This window comes from Triplophysa rosa, linkage group LG16, assembly GCF_024868665.1.
Source record: "Triplophysa rosa linkage group LG16, Trosa_1v2, whole genome shotgun sequence".
In the NCBI taxonomy this organism is placed as follows: domain Eukaryota; kingdom Metazoa; phylum Chordata; class Actinopteri; order Cypriniformes; family Nemacheilidae; genus Triplophysa; species Triplophysa rosa.
Window position 1 is genome coordinate 21,064,020 of NC_079905.1, and position 11,576 is coordinate 21,075,595.

An 11,576-nucleotide genomic window follows, 5' to 3' on the forward strand; every position below is an offset into this window, starting at 1 on the left:
ATGTTCCGCTGAGTGAATGAGAGGCGAGATCAGACAACCTCCAGGTCATTTTGATAGCACAAAACATGTCGAAGGCACATTCCGTTATTACCATCATGAGCCCATCGAGTAAGAAGGTTATTATGGGTTTGAGTTGATGGAAAAGTTTGGCAACTGAACTGAACCTGAGAGAAGTGAACAAGATATAAAATGAAGTTGATGGGTCATACTGACTTGATAGTTGCTGAAGCTTATATATTTACAGTCTTAGCAATTATTGTAAACAAAACAATTGAGATGTCAGTCTTACACAAGAGTGTATACAGGATATAAAAATTGACTAGCTTATTACAGTAAATTCTGGTATATTATATCTGAATACTAGTTTACACAATATAAACGATTAATGCACCTTTTTTGCTGGATAAGACGGTTTATGGGGAGTCGGATGTAGTTTTATTATTGTAGACACACTGTACATATATATACTGTACACATATACAGTATATAACCCATATGCTGATGTTTCCACTTTTATTTTCATTGATTGATAAGTTCCAACTAATCAAATGAAGAATATATACAAAGTCGGCACACCAAAGCTCCAAAAATCTCGAAACATCTTTTAATCGACTTTCATAAAGCCTGTGACGTTTCGAGCAGACATGCTCTTCATCAGGGGTCAGCCATTCAAGGAGCACACAAAACGCAAAATGTCACACGTTTTGTGAAAGTTGATTAAAAGATTTTTGGAGATTTTTGGAGCTTTGGTGTGCCAACGTTGTATATATTCTTCATTTGATTCGTTTTTGCTTGAGCACCCATTTCAAGTTGATGCGCGTACCGTGTTTTTCTAAATGAAGGATAAAACTAACTCGCACTAAAATCAGAGACCTTAGAAAGATGGACAATGATAGGCGTTTTAAACATCTGATGATTGGTTGGATGGTTGGTTGGTTGGTTGTAATGCTGTTCCAGGACCAACAAGGATCTCCTACTTGGTGAATTCTGTATGTAATTTTTAGTGAATGAGACCCACTGCTCTTTTTATGCAATGATCAAATTATGCTTGAAGGCTTAGTGGTAAATACTGTACATCAAAACAACAATAACTGCACACTTTCCCAGTTTTACACTCAGCAGTACCATACAAACCATCAACATAGACAATTTAAAAAGCTTGCAATAGTGACGTTTCATTAGCACTATACTAATAACTGTTTGTTTTGATTTTGTTGCAAGGCATACTTAGGCAGAACCACAGCTTTAATTTCTGTCTCTTGAGCAAAAGTATTTTGTGTCATTCCAGAAACTAAATAAAAAAAGCATAAATATTTAAGGATCGGGTATCATGCTATGGCATGCATTCGGACTTCTTTACACTGTTAAACGTGCCGGCTTCTCATGCTTAACATACTTGTTAAATACTTGCGTAGTATTTCTGTACTTGATGCACTCCCCCAGCACTCCAACTTGTTTCGGAAAGTTTTTTTTAAATTCTGGATCCCTGTGTCGTCAAAGGGATCCTATTCCTTTCATTGGCCATTCTCCCGGAAAACCACGGCAAGGCCAGAGCCATTGAGAGAGAGAGTTCTGTCAACGGAAGTCCAAAACGCTGGAGCGTCACGTGATTCATGGAGTCTTCAGATAGTTCCAGGAAGTTATGTTTTCTCTTTAAATGCTTTATTTCTTTCATTTTTTTATTCATTAAATGACTTTCGTATTTAAATAGGTTAGAAGTGTACCTCAGTTGGTCTGTTTGTTCGCAGCTCCATGCATTACTAGTAAGTTCCGGGAACTATTGAGAGCCTCCATTGCTGTGAAAAACTGTTCCATTGGAGTCAACGAAGTTGACGCGACTCTCTCTCTCAATGGCTCTGGGCGGTGAAAGAAAGAGCCCGCCCACGAGCCAACCGACGAGCGAGACCCACTTACCATCATGATTATCTGCGCTGTGTCAAGATGGGCTGCCTTGCGATGCAGCGTTACTCCTGCTTGTTACTATTGCGATGGTGAAGTTTAGGTGTGTCTGTTTGTTCCTGGCATTTCAGTGATGGATGTAATAAACGGTGGATGTAACGCTGGATTTGGAGATCGTTTGAAACTGATAGATGGCACGGTCCCAGTGCTAAAAGATGCCGGACATGAACTGCACACGGTAAGTCAAACTAAGTCATACGTCTGTGTTTTGTTGGCAATCAGCGTGTACGTGCATAATGTACAAAACACGAAGGGATTAATGTGATGATGTGTTGCTTGCTCGTGCTGTAGTTCCTCTCCACTACTAGTCCCACTAGTCCCACCTCTAGCAGCTCGTGTTTTTCCGGAATTAATCGTTCAGCTGTATCTCTTTTTTATAAATTTGTTCAAACTAAATACTCTTCGAAGATACGACGTATGCAATACTACTGTATAGGCACTCAAGATTAATATGAGATTGGCAGAAACTGCCTGTGATACGCGATCTTTAAGTATAGCATTTTTCTACATGTAAATATACACATTATACAAGTATATACGAACATTTTTTTCTCAAAAGCCATTTTGTCTTTCAAGATCCTGGGATACTGGTCGTTTTGCTACCCACAATTCTTCGATATCTTTCCCTGGGGTCTTGAAAACATACCACAAAGAGTATGACAGTAATTTAGTAACAGTTGGTCTGTCCTTATTATTCATGCACACTGTTCTCTGTGTTCGGTCTAGATGACACTGTGTTTATGTATTATGGTGTTTTAACACAAGAGAGGGCTGTTATTAAAAAATTAAATTTCAATTTTAAATAGAATTTCTGTCCATAGACATCATGCCACTTCAGAGTTGTGATCTCTTGTAAACAAGCTGTTTAATTTGACATGAATCACTTATTTGTACTATAAACGGTGTCGCTGGAAAGAATGAAATAATGATATTGTCAGTCAATGATTATGTGGTTTTAAAGTCCTCGAGCATTCTTAATTCACCAACAATATTACGACTGCTAAATATAACCTTCATATACACTGTTGTCTTGTTAGATATGGTGAATTCTTACTTGCGTCCTTTTCAATTGGAGAGTTTAAATTTTGTGTCTTCAAATGTAAAAAGAATATTTTCAATCTAGATCAGCCAGGCTGGGGGGCATTCGTCTTTTATGAAATGACTTTTGTAGTTCTTTTGTCCATCCATCTCTGATTTCATTCCTGGTTCGATGTTACCTGGACATTTCAAAGACGTTCCTCAGGCTGTAGCAGCAGATAATTTCCTTGAGGGTTTTCCGCATCTCCTGGCTTCTAAAAGCGTAAATGAGCGGGTCGATGACGGAGTTGCACATGATGAGGATGAGGTACATGTTGAAATGAGACATGAAGCACGTGCAGTAGAGGTTCCGGGGACACGAGATCATGAGGATGAGGTGGAGAAAGAATGGAGCCCAGCAGACGATGAAGATACCCAGGAGAATGGTTAGGGTGACTGCTGCCTTCATGCTGGCCCGCTGGTGAATGGAGTTGTAGCCCGGCAGAGCGGCGATGCGCTTGACGTGAGAGCGGGCCAACATGAACATGTGGCTGTAAAGAGAAGCCATGAGCGCTAACATGATAAAGAACATGGAGATCAAACACACGATGACAGACGTGTTGTCGGAGTAGATTATGAAGACGATGCCGCAGCCTGTGCAGAAGGTCCAGATGCCTCCGATGATAAGGGCAGCTCGTCGCACCGTCATGATGTTGTGGTATCGCAAAGCGTAGAAAATCGTGATGTAGCGATCTACGGCTATAGCTAGAAGGCTGCACATAGACGCCACCACCGAGATGCAGATCATGGAGTCAAAGACATTGTCCATCTGTCTGATGAAATGGTCTTCAACCACCAGCTGTTGGTTGTTGAGCAAGTAGATGACGATGGTTTCCCAGGCGTTGGAGACGCTCACCAGCATGTCGGCCACAGCCAAGCTGCAGACGAAGAAGTACATGGGCGAGTGCAAGTTCTTGTTTTTCACAATGGCGCATATGACCAAGATGTTCTCCAGAAGACTGACGATGCCGAGGATGAGGAACACCTCGGTGGCAATGTTGAGTTGCTCGCATGCTTTCGGCTTGGTCTCTGTAGTGTTGAGTGGGTAGAGGACGGAGCTGGAGTTGATCGAAAAGGCCCAGAGGGACGGGGTGGTGATCTCTGAGGTGTTCATGTTGGATGTTGAATGGGAATGTTGTTGACACTTCTTGAGGTCACTGAGTTGGTGGGTAGGGCATCTTGACCCTGTGCAAAACAAAATGGATGAGATTAAAACTAAGAACAAATAGGACACTATATTTTCCAAAATGTATGATGTTTTGGTTTCTAGATATGGTTGGTACGTTTATTGGATTTTATTATTTGCCATAGAAAATGAATGGCATACCTGTAACAAGCCACATGCTTTTTAAATTAGAAATTATTTGGAAGTTACTTCGCAAAGTTTACACATCCACAATGTACTAAAGAAAATCTCGTACATCTGTGCAAAACAGCCAAAAAGTAACCGTGCAAAAACTGAACACATGATACACATGCACATGACATCACAGTTTTCATAAATCTGTGTTTTTGTAGTATACAGAAAGACAATAACAGTATTTTTGAGGTCAGCCAAAACACTGTTGTAATGTAAATGAATAGCCAAATAAATCAAAAGGTTTTGTTTTTAGTTGAAAATGGTGATGTGGAAATTTCTCATCAAACATAAAAAAAACATTGTATAAGTTTTAGCAAGCAGCACTACTGTGAATATTTAGTCTGACATCAGTAAAAAAATAGGACTATTATTATTTTGCCTAGATGAATATTAAATATACTAATTTAGTAAGTACAACATATATGAAATGTTTCTGGATCATCTGGAGTCGCTGGACAAGCGTTTGATCATAAGACTTCAGATGATGTCTAATGAATTCTTGTTTTCCGATAATTCATTATCTCTCTTTTATTTCACACAGCCCATTATAAGTAAAAAGAATATGATCCTGCCCCAAGGTTGACGCTCTTTAAACAGTCTCAGAAGCATTTCATATGATCATCCGTTTCGTGACAGATGGCCAGTACAGAGCTGAAACAAGCCCATTGTTCGCCATTACTTTTCTTGTGAAATGGGCATGTTTATTACAGCTACTTTTGAGCTCAGGTCTCCAAATAAAGGACCTTTTATTTGAACATGTGTGTCAGGGGGGTTTGAGTTATTTCTGCTGTGCGCATGTGTGTGGTCTACTGTCTGCTGATAAACACACAGTATATGAGTCACTGAAAGAACAACCAAATGCTAAGGTTTTGCACATTTCCTGCAGAATAAAAGTAAGCACCCCACACATTCATAAACCACAGTTTTGGACAAACCAGGTGATCAGAATGAGGTCCAAGGGTCAAAGTCAAACCACATAAATGATCAACTATGTTGTGTTAGGTGCCTGTGCATCTCAAATGACTTCTTACAGCACCAGATGATAATATCAGACCACAGAGTGCCCTTACAGTGTACAGTAAGTATACGTGAGCCTCAGAAACTATTAAAGCTATAAACATTTAGTTTTCAATAGAACGTAGGATTGTTATAATTGCTGTTATTGATTTAAGATTTGAACAAACCACTATCTCGGAGTAATAAACAAACTATTTTATATGTAACCTATTTCGCAAAGTTTGCATTCGTTCCTTTACATTTTACAGATGCCTTTAGCCAAAGTGATTTACAGTGCATTCAAGCCATGCGTTTCATCAGTATATGTGTTGCCTGGAGATCAAACTCGTGAGTCGTGACTTTCTGGCTGCTAACGCAATTCAAGTTGAATTACAGGAACCTGGTGATCTCAAACGATGCAGCTTGTTGAGAAGTGTGTGACTGAATTGCTGATTTTCACTTGGTGGATGATGTTTAAATAATATTAAAAACTACAAGCACTTACTACGGTGTTATGTCTTTTGTACCACTGAAGTCATGTAGTCAGTATGGGCCGGAGGCAGAGTTCATGTTCAATGTACAAAGCCACTTTAGAGTTCAGTTTCATGCCAAATATATATGAATTAATTTGGTTTATTGACTTTATCAATTAAAAGTTGAATTCTGTGCCTGCAGCTGCATAAGAGTTTGGTTTCACTTATTCAGTCCATAATCCGGTTAATTCATTTAATCCATTTGACATCAAAGCAGTGATGAACAGAACATTTTCTGTGGCAGCTTTGAGTCTAGTCACACACAAATGACTGCTGTTAGCGTTACCTTAAAACACCTGCTAATAAATGCAAATGTGCCCACTACACAGAGTTAATCTGGCCATTTTGACAAAGATTTGTAACTACATCAATAACTGATGTCAATCCCATTCCGTAAATGCCTCACGAAACACTTTGACATTATTTGGATGTCCAACGGAAAAAAGGAAATCACATTATATAAGAGCAAAAATGTCTGTTATATGTTTTAATTACATACAAGAACACTGCGCTTGACCCTATCTAAACCAGAATATCATAGATAGACTCTTTTGACTAGCAACCACGCAGAACACCTTAGCCACCACAAATCAACATGTTAAAGCCTACACACAACACCTTAGCAACACCCTGGTAAACACAGACAACCACAGTATAGTCATGATGACTTCTGCACAGGTACTGTTAACACTTCTTACATTATCCGAGAATAAACTAAACAAAGACAACACATTTATTACTGGAATAAATTTGTATGAATTTACAAGAAAATACATTTTTGATAGGTCCGATTGGTATATTTATAATAAAATATAGAGTAATAAAACAGTAATACAAGTAATCCAACCATCGTATAGCCTAGATGGTATAGATGAACCACAACTGGGGAACCAAAACTGCAAAGATTCAATTTAGCATGTTGATGAATGAAACCGGCTAGATAAGAAGTGAAGCATGCAGGAAATTCTGATTAATATCGATTAAACGCCATTTTCAAAATGCTCTGATCCTGTATACTGACCTGCTGTTAAAAGATTATTGAAGATTGTCAGTAAACAATTTCGAAATCTTCTGAGCTGTTAAATCGTTCTGAAGGCCAGTGTCACAGATTTAAACTTGTTGCGGGCGGCAACTGGCAGCCAGGAAGTGAAATCAGGAGTGGTGTTACATGGGTTCTTTTCAAACCAAGTAAGACGTTCTGGATCAGCAAAAAAACACCCTCCTCCTAACCCTCAAACCCCTTAATCCCAACTGTAGCCATTAAGCCCAAATGCTAAGAATTACGTGTAATAAAACTTGGAAAAAAACGAAAAACCTAAAATGTAGTTATTGTAAATAATGGGAAGCCTTTAAGGCATTTTTAGTCGCTTTAATTCATATGAAGGATTTTTTTAAATCATACAATTACAAACGGCATTTGCAACATTTTGAGTAGACACAAAGTAACTGTGAAATAAGGGAATTAATTTTCCCTTTCTTTCAGTCTCTCGACGTTGTGTCGAACCGACAGAATGGGGTTTGTCTTGAGAACCTATCATCTTCTGAGTATTTAGAAAAGGCCAATGAAAATTGGCGAATGAAATTTGCATGCCGGGCTCCTCCCCGGATGTCCGGGTATAAGAGGGAAGCCGGCGTGCTCATTCATTCACCTTTTGTTCTTCAGAGCCTAAGCATCTGATGAGCTTCTCTACGATCTTTGGTGATCATTTTTCTGCTGGAATCTACGACGTGGACAGCGGACGGTGCCTTCCTGCAGTGACTCTCCCCTGGGCGTCTCGGCAGTTCCGGAGGTGTTCGAGCAAATTTCCTTTCTAAAAGAGCAAATTTCTCCAGCATGGCATGTCCCGCTGTTCTCATGGGTGCAACACACTCATCGAGGAGGGGGACGGACACGATGCCTGCTTCCAGTACGCTGGGGCAGACGTTGTGGATACGTCCTGCCCGCACTGCGGGCGGTGATGATTCAGACATTGCGTCACGGGTGGCTATGTGCCCACGGGACTCAGCCACCACCTCGTTTGCTCCCCGTTCCATGGCGGCAGGACTACAGCCCTGCTGTCCGCTACGGCAAGCAGCGAGGGTGATATGAGGATTACTGTGAGCGATAATCCGCCAGCCACTGGCTCACGGACCGTTCACACCTCGTCTCGCTCGTCTGACCGTTCCCCAGGAGACGGTCCGCCGTCTTATTCCTCAATCACGTATTCGGACACGATGCGTGATGATGAGATGTCTCTTGCAGCATCAGGGGCTGACGTACTGCCATCCGACTCCGACGATTCCTCGGGCTCCCTCCCTCGGGGGGTCGAGCCCAGGAAGAAGCGGACGTCTAAATGTCAGCCATGCTTTCCCGGGCCGCCGTGAGTGTTGGGTTGCAGTGCCCGCACTGCCTTTCCCGGCACTCGCGGCTGGCTACATGGCGCCTCGGGTTTGAGCGCAGCTCCAAGCCGCGCCTGCCCCCAGTGCCGTGTTTACCGGAAGTGCATGAGGAACTTAGTAAGACCTGGAACGCCCCTTTCCGGCATGTTTCACGTCAAGCAAAGTTCCGTCACCCTCTCTTCCCTCGAGGTTGAGACAGCTGGAGGATACGTCGTTGTCCCCCAGGTGGAGTATGCTGCCGCGGTGCTCGTGCCCGTAGGAGGCGGCCACCTGGGGGGGGCTCGACCTAGACTCCCGTCCAAAGCATGTGGGGTCTCGGCATCTCTGGTGTCGAGAGCTTACATTGCGGCGGACCAAGCTGCCTCCTCTCTCCACGCTATGGCTCCTGCCAGGCCAGGGCATTGAGAGAGCTCCACGAGGGTAAGACCGACCCAGCGTGTATGCAGGAACTCCGCGCAGCCACCGACCTCGCTCTATGGGCGACCAGGGTGACCACGTGGGCCCTGGGTCGGACGATGTCCACACTTGTGGTCCATGAGAAACTCCTCTGGCCGATCCTTGCGCAGATGAGTAGCGCTGAGAAGGTACGCTTTCTCGACACACCTGTCTCGCAAAGGGGGGGCTGGTTGGTGTTACTGTCGAGCCGCAACAGCCCCGCTCACCCCCCGCCCGTCGGGGGGCACGAGACCCGCACGCGGCCTCCCCCGGAGGGTTCTCAACCGTAAAGAAGCAGTCCTCGCGGTTCGCGTTCGAGGGACGGGCATATCAGTACAGGGTCCTCCCCTTCGGTCTGTCCCTGTCTCCACGATTCTTTACGAAGGTCGTGGAAGCCGCCCTCCTTCCCCTTAGGGAAGGAGGTGTGCGGGTACTAAACTATCTCGACGACTGGCTCAGTTTGGCGCACTCTCGAGATCTGTTGTGTACATACAGGGACCTGGTGCTCCGGCAACTAGATCGGTGGGGCTACAGGTCAACTGAGAAGAGTAAGCTCTCCCCAGTGCAGAGCGTCCTCTTTCTCGGTTTGGAACTCGACTCTGTCCTCATGAGCGGCCCCGCTCACCCCCCGCGGGGGACGCAAGACCCGCGACGAGGAAGCCTCACCCACGCGGCCTCCCAGAGGCAGTGCGACTGACTAGCGCGCCCGATCAGTGCCTGCCTGAAGCTCTCAGACAGTCAGCGGTCCCTCTGAAACAATTTCAGAGGCTCCTGGGATACATGGCGTCCTCGGCGGGGGTGGTCCCCCTCGGGTCGATGCACATACGACCGCTCCAACACTGGCTACAGAGTCAAGTTCCTTGGAGAGCGGCACACCGGCAGCAGGTGTATGGTCATCACGCTTTTCTGCCGACACACCGTAACCCCCTGGTCTCCATGACCTTCTTGCGGACAGGGGTCCCCTTTGGGATGCCTCCCTGCAGGATTGGGGTGCCGTGTGCAACGGGCAAGCAGTGTCGGGGCGGTGGACGGGCCCCCGCCTGCGTTGGCATTTCAACTGCCTAGAGTTGTTGGTTGTGCTACTTGCATTGAGGAGGCTACTACCTCTCGTGCAGGGCAAGCACGTGCTGGTCCGGTCGTACAGCACAGCTGCTGTGGCATATATCATTGGATTCGCTCACGGCAACTAACATGACTCGCCCGGCGCCTCCTCTTCTGCAGTCAGCAGGTGATCAGTTCCCTGCGAGCCACACACATCCCAGGCATCATGAACCAGACAGCCGATGCGCTCTCTCGTCAGTCGACGCCCCGCGGAGAGTGGCGACTCCATCCCCGCACAGCCGGCTCATTTGGGAGAGGTTCGGCCAGGCACAGGTGGTCCTGTTGCCTCCCCGGACTCCACCCATTGTCCGCTTTGGTACTCCCTGTCCGAGGCAACCCTTGGCATGGATGCCCTTGCGCACAGCTGGCCGCGGGACAAGCGGAAGTACGCTTCCCCCCAGTGAGCCTCAGTGCACAGGTCCTGTGCAAGGTCAGGGAAGAGGAGCATCAAGTGGTACTAGTTACGCCCCTTTTGGCCTAACCAGGACTTGGTTCTTGGAGCTAAGGCTCTGACAACAACTCCCCCCTGGCCGCTCCCCCTGGCAGACTGCTTCCCCAGGGGAAGGGGCACGTTATGGCATCCCAGGCAAAACCTGGTCTCCATGTCTGGACGGGACGAGGAGATCCTGAGTGACCCACCCCCGGTCTGGTTGGGACGTCACTCAGGCTAGGGCTTCGGCCACTGGGCGGCTGTACGCCCATAGGTGGCACCTCTTCTCGGCGAGAAGACCCGCGGAGTTGCTCGGGCGGGTATGAGCTGTCCCTTCCTCAAGAGAGACTGGGGAGTAACCTCTCCCCCTCCACACTGGGAATGTATGTAGCCGCTATGGCCGCTCATCATGACCCAAGTGCTGGGTAGCCTCTGGGACAGCACGACCTGGTCATTAGGTTCCTAAGGGGCGTGAGAGGGTGACCACCTTATCCGCGCCCCGTACCCTCTTGCGACCTAGGTGGCGGGCCTCAAGACGCCCCGCCCCCTTCGAGCCTCTCCAGGTTGCCGCTCTTTCTCAGTCTTGATAAAGACGGCTTTCCGCATGGCGCTCACCTCCAAGAGGGTAGGGGATCTGCAAAGTGCCCAAAGTTCCCACCACTCTCCCGAGAGACCAGGTGGTGAACCTGCAGGCGCTCCCCACCGGGGAGGAAGACCCAACCTATCCGTGTTGTGTCCAGTACGCGCACGGCGCCTCTACTTGGATCGCACGCAGAGCCCAGAAGCTCTGAGCAGCTCTTTGTCTGTTTCGGAGGTCAGCAGAAGGGAGGGCTGTCTCCAAACAGAGGCTGGCGCACTGGATCGTGGATGCCCTCATTAGGGCATACCGATCTCATTTCGCCCCTGCCCGTTGGGAGTGAGGCACCCCCCTCATGGGCACTGGCTCAGGGCGCCTCTCTGGCAGACATCTGCAGAGCTGCGGGTTGGGCTATGCCCAACAACTCTGTGAGGTTCTAATACCTACGCGCGGAACCAGTGTCAGCCCGCATCCTGGCAAGGTGTGGGACCGGCAGCTGGTAGGGCGTATGCCTGCGAAAGCCCTTCCCCCTTCCTTAGGGGGATCAGCGGCTATTACGCCTCCCCTCTTTCCCCCACTGGGTAAAGAACAGGCATTCCATCCATCACTAAGCACCCTTCCAGGGGACAGGCTGGGCAGAGCAGCCCTGCCCCCTTAGGCCGGGGAACAGTTGAGTTATCTCCCACATAGCTCTAACCGGACCTAGTGCTCCAGACGTGGTAACCCCCC

At 46.6% G+C, this 11,576-nt stretch overlaps 1 protein-coding gene across 2 annotated transcripts in view; it reads right to left on the reverse strand.

Moving 5' to 3' along the window:
* Positions 1–2,130: 2,130 nt before the first annotated feature.
* The window catches only part of mc5ra (melanocortin 5a receptor), a 29,920-nt gene continuing 20,474 nt past the window's right edge, over positions 2,131–11,576 (reverse strand). For both annotated transcript variants that reach the window (XM_057355345.1, XM_057355346.1), the window contains one exon: positions 2,131–4,221. In XM_057355345.1, the coding sequence (XP_057211328.1) occupies positions 3,173–4,221 (1,049 nt within the window). In that variant the 3' untranslated portion in view covers positions 2,131–3,172. The remainder of the gene's footprint in view (positions 4,222–11,576) is intronic.